Genomic DNA, 19,906 nt, shown 5'->3' on the forward strand with positions numbered 1-19,906 from the left:
CTCATACCCTTCAAGGAAGCATGAGCATCAGCTGTACTAATACAATGATCTATCCAAGATGTAGTATTCCAAGCCTCACTAACATAAGTATAACTATGTTCAGGCAAGAGCACTTTACTAGACAATATGATATTAGCCTCTTGACAGAATTGAACCATATGTTTAGAAAATAATGAATTTCTGTCTGAAATATCTGCATTCATATCCCCAATAACATATACATTACTTTCAATAAAAGAATTAATAAATGCTAATCTATTTAAATGTTCATCCTCATTATAGTATAGGTGTATATACATTTAGGATAACAAATTCCTTGTCCTTTATATATATATATATGTATGTATGTGTATATATATATAATAAATGTTTTTAAAAACCATACCAAAATAAAGAAAATCCACATTTGTTCAATGCTTTATCAATTCAGTTTATTTATCCAACACATTTAATGAAAGTCAAATAAAAAAAAAAACTCTAAGGCTCTATGGACCAAATTACAGAACAGAAAATACTTTTTATTGTATACAGCTAACAAAGTATAAAGCAAATGTGATGCGCATGCGCGAGCGTGCAGCAGCCCGTTTCAGTTGCTCTCCTTAATTTATGACTAATTTACCTTTATTTCTTCACTCTTCTTTTTAACTTTTTTTTTCTTGTAACTAGTAATAAGCTCTTCCCTCTCAAACCATGCGACTTGAGAGAGTTTTTATTGTTATTTTCGCCTCTGGACTTTTTAAGGATTAATAAAGTTCTTTGAATCTTGAATCTTGAAAGGATTACATGAAGTAATCCTGGTTACGTCACTTCGCATGTGAGGAGCCTCCGCCAATCAGATGCTAGGTCATGGTGACGCGGTATGTTCCTCCAATCACAGACGAGGTCACGATTCAACGCGCGGAACCAAAACATGTAAACAGAGATGTTACTCTTTTCTGGGATTTACTTACCGTTTTCATTTCTACCTCCGCGCTTTACATTTATCTCGCTGCTTGCAATGGCATTGTGAGTCAAGCGGCTGCTCGACAGAGGAACTGAAGAGGAAGAGGCGGCTGCACAATCCTAAAATCGCTGTAAGTCTAAATTCTTCTAACGACATAAGCCATGCTTTCATTTGGCAGAACCAGTGTAAGTTTTGTAACAGCATTTTTCCTTGTATTTTGTAGGAGTCCGTCCGCTACACAACTCTGAGGAAACTGTAGGCGCTATGACCCGGAGCACGGGAAAGATATGGGCTAACATGGACTCTGTTGTTTCAGAAGCAAATAAACACGTTGTTTTAACTCTGTACTTTTTGCCTCCACAGATTAAGCTCGCCATATAATGAGACGGTCACCTCATTTTAGTGGGAGCACTGTCCATAAACCCGGAATTGCGCGATGAAGGCCTGGATAAAAATGACTTTGTTGGTGAGTAATTTACATTTTGTTGTCACCATGTTGTTGTTCTTAATTCTGTTTTTGTTATTTATCTATGTAGTTATATTTGGTTGATTTTCTTTTAACAAACCATGCGCAGAAATTTCCGGTACAGCCAGGCAGAGCTATAGCAAGTGTGTCTGCAGCTCATGAGACCTCAGCCCGGAGTCGCCAGAGGAGGAAGAGGGTAAGACAGATTAGAATTAAATTCGTTTTACTTATTTCTGTTGCATTAGTATAAACTGTAATGATGCACATGTTGCTTATTATATGTAACAATTGTGTTTTCAGCTCTTGAAGGCGAGGCAAAGTGTACTGGCTGCGGACGAAGCGGGTTTCTGGAGGGGAATCACCGCTGACATGATGTCAGATGAAGAAGACGGTGCCGTTGATGGAGTCTCGTGGTGGATTGTGAGACCTCCATCATTCCGCAGCCAGGAGTTCAGCAATCTGAGTGCTAAGATGCAGACGAGACTAGAAGCCAGTCCAAAGTGTGCAGCACTGCATCACCGGCATCTGTGAACTGGGCTTCCGTCTAACAGAACACCACCGCATACCTACGACCCCGAGGCAGCAAAGACATTTGACATTTGAAGATAATCTCTGGCTCCTTTTTGTGTGTTTATTTTTCCTATGCCTATTTAATAAAACTCTTACATTTTAGCAACATGTCTCTCCCAAAGGTCTGTTTTCCTAATATTTACTATTAGCCTTTGACACCTATACTGTTATAATATATCTTTAACGAGATATATATGTATATAATGTATGTGTGTGTATGTATATATGTGTGTGTGTGTGTGTGTATGTATGTATGTATGTATGTATGTATGTATATGTATATATATGTATATGTATATGTGTATATATATATGTATGTATATATATGTATGTATATGTATGTATGTGTGTATGTATGTGTGTGTATGTGTATATATATATATATATATATATATATATATATATATATATATATAATCAGAAGGGAGGGGTTTACTCAAAACGGTATTATAATATGAAATGGATTTGTCCATTCATTTGGTGGATGATATAATGACATGAGACTAATGGCCAGTCTCAAGTTCTCTATAAAGTATTTACATACATATCATGTGATTTGTGTGCCTCGGCATCATGTCCTCTGGTAAGCCAAAGTACTGGAATAAATGGTTGAACATAAGTTTAGTTTCAGTTCCATTTTAATAGTTGTGGGCAAATCGGACAGATATCAGGCAGAGACTTGCAAAATTGCAGATTAATGGTAGAACAGTATGACTATTATGAATAAAGTGTTGATGTGTTCGTTAGTGTATTATATGCTGTGCAAAAGAAGTCCAGTAGAGGTAGCAAGTGAAGAATAGTCAGAATAGTCCAGGTCTATGTTTTGTCCAGTTTGACAGCCCAAATGGCCTTTAGGAAGAAGCTCCTCCTTATTCTCTCTGTTTGGCTTCTATGAGCAAAAGAGGAAAGAATTTTTTTTTTTATATATTTTAAATATTGGCAAAAGCTTCAGATTTTTATCACTATATCCCAGAAAATATAGTATATCTCAATACAATGTACACAAAAATCAAACACACATGGTATTAATCTAATAATTTCATAATTAATTTTATATCCCATATATACTGTATACAATAACCAATACATTTCACATACAATTTTTTTTCTCATTACCTGACACTTTTTCCAAAAGGGAGGGGTTTACTCAAAACGGTATTATAATTGCCCAGACTGACCAATAGCAACACATGTCTCAGCCAATCACAGGTGATCTTTCTGTTTTGAAAGTTGTGCTTTCATCCAATAAGTACTGTAAAACATTCAAGGTGGTTTCATTCATATGCTAATTCACATTTCACACCTGGTACCGCCACACATCTCCCTCCCCATACACCCCATGGTATGATAACAACTGTTTCTGTCGATCAGGAACTTCCCAGGCTGTGAATTGTCCATAACTGCCGGTGATTAGAGAGGTCATCAGGCATTCACAGGGACGAAAATCTGCCTTTTCATGCAGTGATAATCACCTGCCTTATAAGCACCCTCATGGCATATTCACCTCATGAAGTATTTGTTTAGCTCTGTATATTCACCTGAGGTGCCGGACCTTATATTAATGTGTGTTGTTTCTGGTTTTGACTGGTGTTTCAGTTTTTTTAAAATATATCTTTGACCTTTGATACCCTATTTGCACATTGCCTGGCACACTGTCTGTTCTCTGTTTCTGATATTTGACTAGTGATTTGGATTTGTTTGCTATAGCCAGTTGTTAATAAAAGCATTCTCGGCCATCTCTTCTATCTGACAAGATGGAGGAAATTTGAAAGGATTTTAGAAGTGTCATTGTTACAACATCTGTTTTCATCACACAGTTTAATAATCACACCATAATTTCCAGTTATGTTTAAACTGGTCTTATATTTTGTTTCAAACATTGTTGAGAAATGGTGTTCAGTAGCACAAACAATACTGTCTTAAACAATTTAATGTCTGCATTCATTGTCAGTGGTTTAAGAGTAAGAGCCCACGACCAAAACGCATTCTATTTGGACAATTTATATACCTAAGTGTCATTTCTTAACATTGTAATATGTCATTTCTATATATGTGTTAAAAAACTGCATAATGCACACAGAGGCAGTTGTGTACAATGATGCACCACCATTTGTAGACTCTTATTGGTTGATTTTTATTTCTCATCTGCAATTATGATCTTGATTTAGGTGAAGACAATAGACAGAAAAAGATCACATGTATTAAAGCTTTATAATGAGAATACAGAATAAAAATCAAAGTGTTGAATAGCAAATACTGAAATGCAGCTGAGATGTGTCCAGTGTGGATTAAATGCAATGCCAAAGACCATGTTTGGTGGTTATATGGATATAATTTGACATAGAAAAGCATATTTAGGATGGACTGAAAAGATTTTGATTTTCTCTCAAAATGATGAAGAACATGATATGGGAGTAACTGTTTCTGAATTTTGTAAATATCTGTATTAAATCATAGACAATATGGTACAGTTATTTTTCCATAAATTATATACAAAAATTCAAGGATACACACCAAACAGACTGTTGAATTGATAATATACAGTAATGTCACCCAATTTTAACAGCATCATTATTAAGGCATCAGCACACTAGGTAAAAATCACAAACAATAATCACTTATTTATGTCCAGTGTTGAACTCATTTTCATTTGTCTGATTTCGAGCAATCTTGAGAACAGGCAGCCAGTGCCGCACATAGCATAATGTCTTAAAACATTAAAAAATTTTTCATCTCTGAGACCATAAATCAATGGACTAAGACAACGTGGTGCAATCATAAAAACAATGAACATGGAATATTTTATATTCAAGAGCATCTTTTCTTCAACTTTCCAGAAAGCCATTTCAATATATGGGTTCAAAAACTGCACGATGCACAGAAACAACTGAAATGCATGAAGCAGCACAGTTCTGAGACTCTTACTGGTTGATTTCCTTTTTTCATCTGAAGCAGCTCTGGCTGCAATCATGATCTTGATGTAGGTGAAGACAATGATAATGATCAAAAAAAGGAAAAGGATAATAAAAATGATAGAACGCCCATGTGCCTGCCATGCTTCAACTAGTGTTAGCTCCGAGGTACACACAGCATAGGAGTAAAGAGCAGCTCTTGGGATTATTGCCCAATATCCTATAAAATTGAACAGTGGAATTATAGAACTGATACCCCATATAATAAAAAGCCCATATAATCTGGTCCTGCTTGTGGAGATGTCACCATGTCTCAAAGGCATGCATATAGCCACATAGCGCTCCAGACACATAGCCACTAAAGTCAACGGTGTACAGCAGGCAAGAAAAGTCAAAACCGTACAAATAATACTACAAGTTATTATGTGCATGGCATACTGAAAGTATGTTACAACCGAAAGCAAGTCAGTTAACAGCATAAGAGCCGAGTCCACAAATAAGGTTTGTGCAAACAAAATGTACCGAGTTTCATCCCTAAAAAACTCCTTTTTCAGAAAGGTAAATATCATCAAGCAGTTTATACAAAGGAAAACCCCAACCAGGACCTGCAACAACAAGATTTTCTCATTCAGAGGCCTTGAAAAATTAAGTAACAAATTATTGCTTGAGTTGCTGTATGCTCCTGCACTCTGCATGTCTGTAAAATAAACAACTATGAGGTAAAGATACAACAGTACAAATACACTTGTGTGTCTGGGGAGGACATACACAGGGTACCAGAGGACATAAAGTATTCCAGTGTGTGCAAAGCAACATGTTCATGTCTAATGCCTTTCAGGTATTTATACTGTTCTAGTGATGGGGCAAAACAAAAACAATGGATGTAAAAGATGTAATCGTGATGAGAGAGCAACCGACGTTGGTGCTGATAGCATTAATATTTAATGATTTTTTTTATGCTGAACTTTTCTTTATATTTTTAATGCAAATTTTCTTCTCAATATCAGAATATGACTAGTACCATTAGATTGATTTTTTTAATGTGTAACAGTCGTCATTCAGTCATGAATTTACAAACAAATCATAAATTTGAGGTAATCTGAGCTTTATCCATTGTCCCCAATCTAATCCAGTATGGACCATTTTAAATTCTTTCATTTCTCACTTTTTTTAGATTTAGATAGTTAGGTTTAGATAAACGTTTCAGTAGAGTTTATTTCAGGACATATGATCCTTAAAGTATATGAAAGGCATTAAGTACTGAGGTATTTCCTGCTCTCCTTGTCTGTAAGAATGCAGAAGGTCTCCTGAGGATATGGTTCCTTAAAGTTGCCAAGGGTCTTCCACACATACTGAAGGAAGTAAACTGGCATGAATACTGGGGGTAAATTGTCAGATGCAGTGTCTTTGGGTGCGCCATAATGCTTAAACACTTAATTAAATAGTGGTTTTCATGGCTGTGAGAAGTAAACGTTTAGGTAAATTAAAGCAATCCAGTGGTCAAGTGTCTAGTGGTTCATGACAGTGCAGAGATATGACAATATTTAAAGCTATTTCTTGAGCATGTGAAGGCCATTCTGACCATGCAAAATTGGTCATGCAGACCCTTTAAATACATGCCAGTATTTACAGAATATACGGTCCGAGCATGAGTAGCTACTCCTTTACACTGAGGTGAGCTGACTCTGCAGAGGTAACGTACTACATTGTTTTTACGCTTTAGGTGCAGAGATCGACTCGACTTTTTCTGAACTGAAGTTATGACTGAAGTTGATGTCTTTTTGGTGGTAGTGCAGCTGACACATCTATCAATGCAAAGGAAAGATGGAAATTTCTTTCTGCTTGCAAATGGCTGTGTATTGATTGACAAATTTTTTGATCAACTGGTAAACAAAAATGTTGACTTTTCCAACTGTGTGCAAGAAACAGATATGGGGAATATCTTCAGTTGTTCGAATGAAACAGCATTGGCCCTCACCTGCATGGGTTCATGGGTTGCATAAGCACAGACCTAGCTGTTAAAATGGTGGAGGATTTAATTGAAGTATATGCTCACTGCTCTCATATTGGTTGGTGATGATGATTCTGCAATTGCTCATTCCATTATTTATGTCAACAAACCTGAGCAAGGCAAGTTTTTCCAAATTGGCTATGCTGAAATCCAAGCACTGAAAAGTAAACGGTAGAAGATAACAGCACTAACTAACACTGATCCCTGCAACAGGCTTCTGATATACAATAATCAAGAACAGGTGTCTCACTAATACATTTGAGAACATTGCCAGGTTCTACTGTCAATTTTGCATCGCTGATAGTTTTGTACTCACTGCATATCAACTTAGGCCTATGTGGCCTACACTAAAACTAACTAAAAAAAAACAGCCTACAGTTCTAAGTGCTATGGGTCACAATATGTTATATTTAGTGCCATCCTTTTGAACACTGGTCTATGATCATACACTGTTCAGCCATAACATTGTGAGCAGTGAGAGGTGAAATGAATAAGACTGATTATCCCCTCATCATGGCACCTGTTAGTGGGTGGGATATAGGAAACAGGAAAAATGGACAAGCGTAAGGATTTGAGGGAGTTTGACAAGGGCTAAATTGTGATGGCTAGACCACTGGATCAGAGCATCTCCAAAACTGCAGCTCTTGTGGGGTGTTCCCGGTCTGCAGTGGTCAGTATCTATCAAAAGTGGTCCAAGAAAGGAACAGTGGCGATCCAGTGACAGGGTCATGGGTGGCCAAGGCTCAGTGATGCACGTGGGGAGAGAAGGCTGGCCCGTGTGATCCGATCCAACAGACGAGCTACTGTTGCTAAAATTGCTGAAGAAGTGAATGCTGGTTCTGATAGAAAGGTGTCAGAATACACAGTGCATGACGGGTCAGGGCTGTTTTGGCAGCAAAAAGGGGACCAACACAAAATTAGGCAGGTGGTAATAAGGTTATGCCTGATCAGTGAAAACTATACTGTACAGCCAAAATGTGGACACCTTACTCAGCCTTACTCCTCACAGCCATGTTCCTCTGTAGTGGAAACTTTCCCAGAAATGTGGAGGGTATTATAGCAGAAAAGGGGGTAGTATTTACATCAGTCAGGCATAACATTCTGAGCAGTGCCAGGTGAAGTGAATAAGAATGATTATCTCCTCATCATGGCACCTGTTAGTGGGTGGGATATATTAGGCAGCAAGTGAACATTTTGTCCTCAAAGTTGATGCACAAAAAAAGCAGGAAAAATGGACAAGCGTAAGGATTTGAGCGAGTTTGACTGGGCTGAATTGTGATGGCTAGACCACTGGATCAGAGCATCTCCAAAACTGCAGCTCTTGTGGGGTGTTCCCGGTCTGCAGTGGTCAGTCTATCAAAAGTATTCTTTAAGTCCTGTAGGCATGGAGGCCCCACCTCACAACTTACAGGACTTAAAGGATCTGCTGCTAACAACCTGGTGCCATGTACCACAGCTTACCTTCAGGGATCTAATGGAGTCCATGCCTCAAAGGGTTGGGGCTGTTTTGGCTGTGACATGCTTCGTGACATTAAAATAAACATGTTGAACAGAAAATAAACAAGAAAGATAAAAAGCTGAAATTACAATGAAGTATGCTTTTTTCATCCTAATTTTGAAATGAGTGACCGATGATTGTCCAATCACTACTAACTAAATTAGGCAAATCCTTCATTCACCACTTTATCAGTGTCAGTGTCGTAAGTGACAGTAGAAATACTCCTGAGATATATATCGTTCTGAAGAGCTTGTTTTCCGAACAAGATGAGTTACCGTGAATTAGGATCCAAAAGTGTGGTTCAAGTAAATAATTAATCCTCATGTTAATATTTTCCTAGAACATAATTAGCCCGAGTTGTTTACTCTATGGTAGTCTCATGGAGCCAGACGTGAATCACTACTGGGAATAGACACGGCTGGCAGTGAATTGCAGATAAACAAGTGCTATCTACGATATATCCCGTTGCTTTACATCTAAGTATGACCTGACCCAATACCCTTAACATAAAACTGTGTGGCTAATTATGTCTTAAGGAAAAAACATCATTAATTATTAAATTGGGTATCAAGGTATTTGAAACTTAATTAAGGGTTAGTTAGGGAAAACAAGTTGGGTGATATGAGACTTTTCACAGGGTTAATTTCTATCAGGGTTTGAAGGGGCTGTGGTGGTTTGGGGTTTAGTTAAACATCCATTTTTAAGACTTAACTCATTTGAAATGGTGTTGTTTATTTTGGACATTAAGCTTCGTACTTCTCGTTGGAGATGATATCTGCCCCATATGACTACTCTTAGAGTAAACCGCTGTGGCCAATTATGGTTTATGAACATATCAACATTATCATTAATTATTAAATTGGTCTGTATATCTGGTGAATGGAAAACAAGCTAAAAGCTTGATATGTGACTGTTTATTTGATATTTTACTGCATAATTGGATAAAATACAAATGATAATACTTTAATACAAATTGCAGTAGTTTAATGACCTTTAAATTGACCAGCATGGACAAGAAAACACACTCACTTTGCCTTGACTTTGTCTTGATAAGTGCTTTGTGTACTATACTAAAAGACTTTGTAGTACTGTGTAGTATAATCATGAACATTGCATAAATATTAACATTTATGTTAACACCTGAGATGACAAAAGTATTTATGGGGTACATCCAAAAAAGTTTCAACCGCAACCTTTGTTTGTTGAGTCTCAAAATGACCTCTCAACACAACCTGCTGTTTCTTCGGTCACTCTTGTAGAGCCACCACCATCTCCTCCAAGAATGAATGTTCAGAGTCCTCACCTCCCAGTGTCACCACTGTCACCACCAGTGTCAATACTACTAAGCAAAGTATTCAGTTTTAGATACACCTTTCTGTTGGTCTCTTATCCCTGATATACAGCTCCAGAAATAATGAAGAGATCATTCCAAATTCTCCTTCAAATCTTTATGTATGTGGCAGCCATTCCATTTGAGTGTCTGTTGAATTCCAACATTCTGCTTAATAAAGTACTGATTAGTACTGTATAATGCACAGTGAGGACGGTTCGAAACAGGCTCCTAGAGTCAGGCTTGTAGTCATGCAAAGCTAGAAAAAAAGCCCTTTACCAATGAGAAGCAAAGAAGAGCCAGATTGAGGTTTGCAAAAGATTAGGATTGGACTGTAGAGGACTGGAGTAAGGTCATCTGCTCTAATGAGTCCAATTTTCAGCTTTGTTGAACACCTGGTCATCTAACGGTTAGACAGAGGCCTTGAGATGCTACAAACCACAGAATCTCACACTTACTCTGAAATTTGGTGGAGGATTGGTGATGATCCTAGGGTGCTTCAGCAGGGTTGGAATCGGGCACATTCATGTTTGTGAAGGAAGCATGAATCAAACCATGTACAAGGTTGTCCTGGAAGAAAACTTGCTTCCTTCTGACTTCCGTTTTTCCAGCAGGACAATGCTCCATGCCACACAGACAGGTCAATCAAGGTGTGAATGGAAGACCATTATGTCTTAGTTTCCCTCTCTTTTTGCACCAGAAGTCGTCCAACAGCAATATAAACGATTGGTGGAAAGCTGTGATTGAGAATCAGGGTTATTCCACTAAATATTGATTTTTTTTTGGTTGAGAGGGGATTATGGTGTGGGGTTGTTTTTCAGGGATTGGGCTCAGCCCCTTAGTTCCGGTGAAAGGAACTTTTAATGCTTCAGCATACCAAGACATTTTGGACAATTTCATGCTCCCAACTTTGTGGGAACAGTTTGGGGATGACCCCTTCCTGTTCCAACATGACTGCAGACCAGTGCACAAAGCAAGGTCCATAAAAACATGGATGAGTGAGTTTGGTGTGGAGGAACTTCACTGGCCTGCACAGAGTCCTGACCTCAACCCCACAGAACACCTTTGTGATAAATAAGAGCAGAGACTGCGAGCCAGGCCTTCTCGTGCAACATCAGTGCCTGACCTCACAAATGCTCTTCTAGAGGAATGGTCAACCTTATGGAAAGCCTTCCGATTAGATTTAAAGCTGTTATACCTGGTGGGCCAACTCCATATTAAACCATACAGATTAAGAATGGGATGTCAGTAAAGTTCAGGTACATGTAAAGACAGACGTCTCAACACTTTTGGCAACATAGTGTAGATAGATAGATAGATAGATAGATAGATAGATAGATAGATAGATAGATAGATAGATAGATAGATAGATAGATAGATAGATAGATAGATAGATGAGAGAGACGCAACCTGCTGTTTCTTCTCTCGCTCCTGTAGAGCCACCAACATCTCCAAGAATCAACGTTCAGAGTCATTGTCCTTACCTCCCGTCTCATCAGTAGCAAAGCTTCACAGCTTTTTGTTGTTTTCTTCTCCCTGATATAATTAATACTTCTAAATTTAATTCAGGATGGAATGTTTTCTATGAGCAAAGCAGGCATTCTTATTCTGTTATTTAGGTCTACAGACAAATGAATACACATTGATTTATGTGGTGACCATCACACTCATATTTGGACCTTCCATAAACATCTAAAGCTCACGATTGTCTGTATGCTTTAGCATTAAGAATTCACCTTTATTGAAACTACAGGACCTGGAAATAAAACCTGTTCCAGCATGATAATCATGTTCTCTGGAGTGATGAGTCACATTTCACTATCTGGCAGTCTGATAGACAAATCTGGGTTTGGCAGATGCCAGGGGAATGCTACCTACTGAACTGAAGTATATTGAATATTTTAGTGGAAGTGAGATAATAGAGTGAGGCTGTTTTTTTTTTATTTTCAGAATTTGGGATAGGCCTGTTAGTTCCAGGGAAGGGAAATGTTAATGCTAGGTAATGTTCTTTCCTGTTGCAGCATTACTGTTCCTCCTGCACAAAACGAGACATCAGCAAAGACATAGTGTGGAAGAACTCGAGTGGCCATTGATCCCACTGAACACTTTTGGCTTCTCATCTTACATCAGTGCTTGACCTCACTAATGCAACTTGAACACAAATCCCCACAACCACACTCCAAAATCTAGGAAAGCCTTCCCAGGCTTTAGATTGGAGTTTATTATAACAGCAAATCTGTAATAGGACATAGGGGTGTGATATTTTAGGTGTCCAAATACATTTGGCAACATAATGTATGTTAACAATGTCAACTCTCTCCTTGACCTTCCACAAGATGTCCATTTATTTCAATACATGTCTTGTTCTCTTAAGCTCCAGAATAGTATTTGTATTGGTTTAGGGTGCATTCAACATAAATAATGTTATAGGGAAGGGGTTTTTAATCTGTGGGCCGTGACAACATAGCATTCATTGAATAACTCTCTGAATAAATCGTCTGATTCATTTGTGTTGAAGTGTCACTTGTCTGCATCAGTAGCGTACAATACACTACTACAGCATTCAGTGACCACACAGCCTATGTTAAAATGGAAAAGGTTTTAAAACTAAAGCCATCACAGACCTGTGAGAACTTTTCAGATCAAGTCAAGTAGAACTCAGTACTCAGTTATTCCTCTCATAATGTTAACATAACCATTAAGCTGCTGCTTTGACGTTTGATCAGAATTCAGGTGTTGTTTTTCAGGGGTTGAGCTCGGCCCCTTCCAGTTCCAGTGAAAGGAACTCTTAATGCTTCACCATACCAAATTTTGGATAATTTCATGCTCCCAACTTTGTGGAAGCATCAGTGCCTGACCTCACAAATGCACTTCTAATGGTCAAAACTTCTCATAAACACACTCTTAAACCTTGTGGAAAGCCATCCCAGAAGGGTTGAAGCTGTTATAGCTGCAAAGGGTGGGACAACTCCATATTACATTCATGTGCAAGTAAAGGCAGACAACATATTTCATTCATATGACAAGGAAAATAAAAAGGGCTCTCTACTAATTCAGGGTGCGTTTTTCCCCATTTTTCCATTTTAAAATATTATAGTGGGTCTTGAGATTGATTGTACTTGTCTAGGTGGGTCCTGGAATGAAAACGTTTGGGAACCCCTGTTATAGAGTATGTAAGGTGGGTAATTTATAGCTCATATTCTTCTTTTTCTTCTTGGTGGCGTTGCATAGCAAAGCATCACTATTGTTATCTAACTTAACCATTATTATAAACTTGCCTCCCACATCGTTTATGCTACAAACATGAATGCAGGTTTAAATTGACCGTCTTTTATAAGCGATCAGATTTATGAAATTTGAACAGCAGACAAAAAAAAAATCTGGCAGAAAAATCCCTTTCACTTACTCTGATGGAACACTTGGAGTCTGGCTCAGAATGTTCATGACTCAAACTCCAACTGTTGAACCTCACACACAAGCCTGAAGCCCTTTTTATCTCCCTCTCAGTCTGTCACTGTAGCTGTAACAGAGAATCTTTATCTATCCCTCTATCAGTAACACACACTGTCTCCATCCATCTCTCTATCAGTCAATCAGTAGCACAGAGACACTGTCTCTCTCTTTGTTGCCATATTTCTTTCAACCTACTTGTATCACTTCCTTCACTAATTATGTCTTTTGCACCCTAAAACTCTATCTATCTATCTATCTATCTATCTATCTATCTATCTATCTATCTATCTATCTATCTATCTATCTATCTATCTATCTATCTATCTATCTATATACACTATGTTGCCAAAAGTGTTGGGACATCTGTCTTTACATGTGCCTGAACTTTAATGACATCCCATTCTTAATCTGTATGGTTTAATATGGAGTTGGCCCACCCTTTGCCGCTATAACAGCTTTAAATCTAATCAGATGGCTTTCCACAAGGTTGACCATTCCTCTAGAAGTGTATTTGTGTGGTCAGGCACTGATGTTGCACGAGAAGGTCTGGCTCACAGTCTCCACTCTAATTCATCCCAAAGGTGTTCTATCGGGTTGAGGTCAGGACTCTGTGTGCAGGCCAGTCAAGTTCCTCCACACCAAACTCGTTCATCCATGTCTTTATGGACCTTGCTTTGTGCACTGGTGTGCAGTCATGTTGGAACAGGAAGGGGTCATCCCCAAACTGTTCCCACAAAGTTGGGAGCATGAAATTGTCCAAAATATCTTGGTATGCTGAAGCATTAAGAGTTCCTTTCACTGGAAGTAAGGGTCCAAGCACAAACCTTGAAAAGCAACCCCACACCATGATCCCCTCTCAACCAAACTTTACACTTGGCACTTGGCAAATTCATTGATTTAATATCTATCTATCTTATCTATCTATCTATCTATCTATCTATCTATCCATCCATCCATATATCCATATATCAATATATCCATATATCCATACATACATCCATACATGCATATACACACACAGTTCTGGAAAAAAATCACTCATTTTTATCAATCTATCTGTATCACTCCATCTCTGTCTACCAGTAACACACTTTCTCTCTGTCTACAGTACCTACCTATTTCACTATATTTTCTTTCTACTGATACATTGACAAATGAAATATAAACACACTTGGCTGTGTTAATAGTTTCCATAGACTCCATTGTTGAACCCCAGTGTGTGAAACTCTTGGGAAGCTGGCAGAATATACCTAGATGTCTGGTCTCACATTCATTCACACTATGCATGTCAGCACTCTTTCAAAAACTCAACAAAAGGAAACACACAGGCTCTGTGCAGGTGACATGTTGACAAACCAGGCCATTTTTTCTTGGTTGTCCTGGTATCTAGTTTCTGTTACCTGTGCTCTTCTTTTTTATTGTTTCCAGAGAAACTAACTGCTTTCTCATTTCTTGGTTGATCGACAGTGATCAGTTTTCAATGTCCATGTCCGTGAACAGATTGTTTCAGCTGTGGTGCTTGGAGTAGGTCTGACTCACATTCAGTGCACAAATCTAGTGCTTATATTACCTTCCAGCAAGGTAGACATTGACAGAACAAGCACACATCACTTAGATCTGATTCAGATGAAGGGAAAATCCTGAATCTCAGACTACATTGTGGTCTGTAAAATAAATTAACTGAATATGAATTAAATATATAAGAAAATAAATTAAATATGAGGCCATTGATGCCCTGATTCCATCGACACACTCGCATCTTGTCCTTCTTCGGCCATTATTGGCCCCAGTGAAAGGAACTCTTAATGCTTCAGCTTCATACCAAGACATTTTGGACAATTTCATGCTCCCAACTTTGTGGGAACATTTTGGGGATGATCCCTTCCTGTTCCAACATGACTGCACACCAGTGCACAAAGCAAGGTTCATAAAGACATGGATGACAGAGTCTGGTGTGGAGGAACTTGACTGGCCTGCACAGAGTCCTGACCTCAACCCGATAGAACACCTTTGGGATGAATTAGAGTGGAGACTGCGAGCCAAACCTTCTCATCCAACATCAGTGCCTGACTTCACAAATGCGTGTCCAGAGGAATGGTCAAAAAATCCCCATAAACACACTCCTAAACCTTGTGGAAAGCCTTCCCAGAAGAGTTGAAGCTGTTATACCTGTAAAGGGTGGGCCAACTCCATATTAAACCCTATGGATATTATTCATGTGGATATAAAGTTCATGTGCATGTAAAGGCAGACTTATGTAATGGCAATATAGTATATATATATATAACTGCAGTAACTGCCTGATAAATTAGCGGCATTTTACTTATCCAGTTTTGCAGATATCAAATCCACTTTCTCCCACACCAACAAGATGGAGTTCAGTCAACATGACTTGGTTCCAGTCATGTAAAGTCCACTGTTTGTGCATCTTGGCCCACTGCAAACTTTTCTTTCTATTTGTCAGCCTTCATAGGGGTTTTTCTTGGCATCTCTGCCTATGAGACCAGCTGACCTGAGTCTCCTACACACAGTGCTTGTGCACACTGGTTTCTCTCTTGTTTTATTTAATGATGCAGCCAATTCAGGCGCGGTCTGTTTCTCAAGGAAGACATTCGTAAGTACTTCTTGGGCCGTCTTCTTGGCCACTTGAGCCTTCTACAGCATCTTCTGTCCGGAATGGATCCAGTTGCAGCATGTCACTGGAGACTATAGTTTACACCTTTTAAAGAAATCCTTAATTTCTCAGCTAAATCTTGTCAAGAATAAGATTTCTTTCTCAAGCCAAGTATATAAGCTTTTGCTTGGCCATTTTTAATTCTTATTTAATTTTATATATAAGCTAAGATGATTGGCTCACCGGACATTTATTGAATATATATGACACTGGACACTCTAGTAAAGCCTGTAGCAAGTATCATGTGAGTACATAGAAAGAAAAGATAAGATAATATAAGATAAGATAAGATAGAATTGCATTAATATTTATAAATGAAATAGGCTATATATACAAAATGATTGCAAAATGTACAAAAAGGCGCTAAAGAATTAAGACCATATTGCACGATATGATATTTCACATTCCTGATAAGAAAGTGGTAAAGCAAAAATAAAATTTTATATGATCTATTTCGTGTTTACGTATAAATATGCAATCACGTGTGGTAACAGACCTTTAAAAGCAGTTTGAAACCAAATACAAATTTTACACCAAATGTCAAAAAAAGAAGATAATAATAATAATAATAATAATAATAATAATAATAATAATAATAATAATAATAATCCTGCTCCCGCTCACTGTGTGTGTGGAGTTTGGAGTCTCTAAATTGCCCGTAGTGTGTGAGAGTGTGTGTGTGCCCTGCGATGGGTTGGCACTCTGTCCAGGGTGTATCCTGCCTTGATGCCCGATGACACCTGAGATAGGCACAGGCTCCCTGTGACCCGAGTATAGACCGGATAAGCGGTACAGACAATGAAATGAAATAATAATAATGATAATAATAATAATAATAATAATAATAATAATAATAATAATAATAATAATAATAATAATAATAATAATACAGTCAGTTGCAGAACCGTGTTTATAGATGCAGTAACAAAGTTTAACCGCTAGATGGAAGTGTTAAATCATTAATGAAAGCCAGTTTCCTTACTGTAAAGAAAATGAGAAGATATACTGTAATACTACACAGAAACATTCATATGCACATCTACTGCAAATATACCATAGCAAAAGCTACCTATGAAGGAGAAACCTGGAGTTTTCAATATTCAGCATCACTAATAAACATATATAAGTAATATTCAGCATCACTCTTTCCACTGACTATACTGAACTAATATTAGTGAGTACACTTCATGTTTATGTGTTTAAAAAGAAAGATACTTACCTGGCAAGGCAATACTATGAACCCGGAAGTGAGGCTCAGCCATTGCACTTGGGTTGTGCTGACCTTCCCCAAATGCAGGAATCTTGACTGCATAGTTTGGGGTAGTTAAGTGTTTAAGGATCTGGGTCACTGACTGGAAGATCAGGGTTCAAGTCCCAGCACCACCAAGCTGCCACCGTTGGGCCCTTGAGCAAGGCCCCCAACCCCCCCTACACTGCATCATGGCTGACCCTGCACTCTGACCCCAACCCGCAAGGATGGGATATGTGAAGAAACAATTTCGCTGTACAGTAATGAATATGTGACAAATAAAGGGAACTTAACCAGCACCTTGATAATATAATATATAGGTATTTATAACTATTTTTATTTTGTATGTCCAAAATTTTTAATCCTTTAACTTAGAAATAGCTTCTAATCCCAAATATTTTACACTCGTTGTATTAACATTTTTATCTTTTACCTTGACCAAAAATACTATAAATTGAAAAATACTACTTCTACTGTGTTATCTTATTGCAGTATAGAAATGTAGGCTTGTTTACCGATTGTTTTACAGCAATTATTAGCTGTTTTTATCATCTCTACCACTAGAGGGACATAGAACCAAAACTTTCCTACCTGATGCTACCAAACAGGCAGAACTTTATGACCATCTGCTTAATATTGTGTCGGTTCCCCTTTTGCTGCCAAAACAGCCTTGACCAGTATGCACTGTGTATTTTGTTGGATTGGATCACACGGGCCAGCCTTCGCTCCCCACTTGTATCAGTGAGCCTTGGCCACCCGTGGTCCTGTCTCTGGTTCACCACTGTTCCTTCCTTGGACCACTTTTGATAGATACTGACCACTGCAGACCGGGAACAGCCCACAAGAGCTGCAGTTTTGGAGATGCTCTGATCCAGTCATCTATACATCACAGTTTGGCCCTTCGTTAAACTCAAATCTTTACACTTGTCCATTTTTCCTGCTTCTAACACATCAACTTTGAGGACAAAATGTTGACTTGCTGCCTAATATATCCCACCCACTAACAGGTGCCATGATCATCAGTCTTATTCACTTCACTTCTCAGTGCCTGATTGGTGTATTCAACAATAATATCAGTATAATATTTCAAATCTAGAACGCTTCTATAAACTGTAAAGACACACCCGCTGCACGTAGTCTCTTTTATATCTTTATTATTTTTTCCACACCCCAGACAACATTAAGAGTAACACAGAGCTGTGTTCGAGCCCACAGACAGAGAGGAGAGAGAAATGAAACACACCTCAATCTGCATCAATGCCATCACACAGTTCAAAAAAGACAACTTTAGGCTGAAAATACAGAGAGAGAAAGAAAATAAAATTACAAGAATCCAAAATAGAAATAACTTCCAAATCCTAAAAATCAAATGCACAACTGAGAAAATCATATGCGACAAATCAGCTTTAATCGGGCACCTTTTAGGGTTTTTTTTTTATTATAAAGAACTGGTGCTGAGGTAGACGACGAACTAAACGACAATTCACATGTAAATCAGTTTTAACACAAAAGTAAAATGTCACTGCAAGAAAAGAATCGTGATTTGAAACAGATTTCATTTGGTCCAACACGGATTCTCAGTGCTTTTTTATTCAATTTTACGATTGAAATTTTAAGTGAATGGCACATATACGGGAGCACTGAGCGAAAATGGCTGCTTTTAGGTCGAGAGAAAATAAAATAAATAAAAGACAGTGACACGGGGATGCCACTTTCTCAAACCTGTGCTGTGCATATGGTTTTATTGCAAACCCTATAACAAAGATCCTTCCTTTACAGAAAAGCCAAACCGTTTTTTTTTTAATGTTCTTCACACATTTTTATCATGTAGTCTTTATTTTTAGTGCTTTTTTCCCCCTTATGATTCATTTATTTCCATATGCTTTTCAAATAATGTCACATATCCTTGGATAACGGTTTGAAATGGGATCACATACTACATATTAAAAACATACGGTCGTGCCGGATTTTTCTGTAAAGGCTAATCTGACAAGTTTTCACAGTGTACAGTTTTTTGTTTACCCCCTTGCTTAAAAAAGTTTATAATAGACAAATAAAACTAAAAAAACAAAATGTTTGTATGTTTTTTATAACAATTATTATTGATTGCTTTGCCAGAATTCATTTTTATCCTTGTGATCTGGTTGTGCAGTAAGGAAATCCTTACATCCCTGTTTTGTCACAATTCAAATTCAGTGGAGAATTTCCATAATATCTAAAATGAAGCAACATAATTAAACAAAAAACAAAAACAATATTAAAATAAAATAAAGAGACTTTAAAGAACTCTTGCTCTGGATGACAAACAAATAAAAATATTTTATGGATTTATGGAAGATTATTTTCTTTTCTTATAAGTAATGAGTTTACACACTGAACAGTTTGACCACAATAATTCTTTGACTCACACTGCACACGCACACACACACACACACACACACACACACACACAAAAACCTGCATATATAACGTGTTTGGAATCTCACAGTGAGTATGCTGTGACCACAATGCAAGCAAACAGAAGAAAAAACAAAAGAAAACATTTCTGCCTTTTCTGTTAGGTATTTTGTGCTTTGTGATCCTAATAGGCCTGTGGATCTTGGCATATAATCATTAATGAAAGAACTGACACCCAGCAGCTGTGACCACGGTACAAAGCTTTACAAACATCTACTACCGAACATCGTCAACATTGTAAAAGAGGCACAAAAAGTATCACCAAAAACAAAAACCAAAAAAACAAACACGATGCAAAAATTACTGTAAAAGTACACTCACTCAACTATAAACAGCTGGACAG

The 19,906-nt window shown here is 37.8% G+C and overlaps 2 protein-coding genes across 2 annotated transcripts; one reads left to right on the top strand and one right to left on the bottom strand.

The window, feature by feature from the left end:
• The first annotated feature begins 864 nt into the window (after positions 1-864).
• Positions 865-2,106, top strand: LOC131368052 (uncharacterized protein C14orf93 homolog). The gene is made up of 5 exons (XM_058413889.1): positions 865-1,073; positions 1,167-1,198; positions 1,307-1,409; positions 1,519-1,605; positions 1,710-2,106. Exons 3-5 carry the CDS (start codon positions 1,380-1,382, stop codon positions 1,938-1,940), a joined length of 348 nt encoding a protein of 115 aa, XP_058269872.1. The 5' UTR covers positions 865-1,073; positions 1,167-1,198; positions 1,307-1,379; the 3' UTR covers positions 1,941-2,106.
• A 2,487-nt stretch (positions 2,107-4,593) lies between these two features.
• On the bottom strand, positions 4,594-5,586 carry LOC131367739 (odorant receptor 131-2-like). Its single transcript, XM_058413213.1, has one exon. The coding sequence runs from the start codon at positions 5,584-5,586 to the stop codon at positions 4,594-4,596; it is 993 nt and encodes a 330-aa protein (XP_058269196.1).
• Positions 5,587-19,906: the final 14,320 nt, after the last annotated feature.

This window comes from Hemibagrus wyckioides, linkage group LG17 (assembly GCF_019097595.1).
Source record: "Hemibagrus wyckioides isolate EC202008001 linkage group LG17, SWU_Hwy_1.0, whole genome shotgun sequence".
Classification (NCBI taxonomy): Eukaryota; Metazoa; Chordata; class Actinopteri; order Siluriformes; family Bagridae; genus Hemibagrus; species Hemibagrus wyckioides.

Coding starts and splice junctions, on each gene's coding strand:
- LOC131367739 (XM_058413213.1), bottom strand. CDS start 5,586: ATGCAGAGTGCAGGAGCATACAGCAACTCAAGCAATAATTTGTTACTT.
- LOC131368052 (XM_058413889.1), top strand. CDS start 1,380: ATGAAGGCCTGGATAAAAATGACTTTGTTG. Junction 1,410..1,518: donor GGATAAAAATGACTTTGTTG/GTGAGTAATTTA, acceptor AACCATGCGCAG/AAATTTCCGGTACAGCCAGG. Junction 1,606..1,709: donor GTCGCCAGAGGAGGAAGAGG/GTAAGACAGATT, acceptor TTGTGTTTTCAG/CTCTTGAAGGCGAGGCAAAG.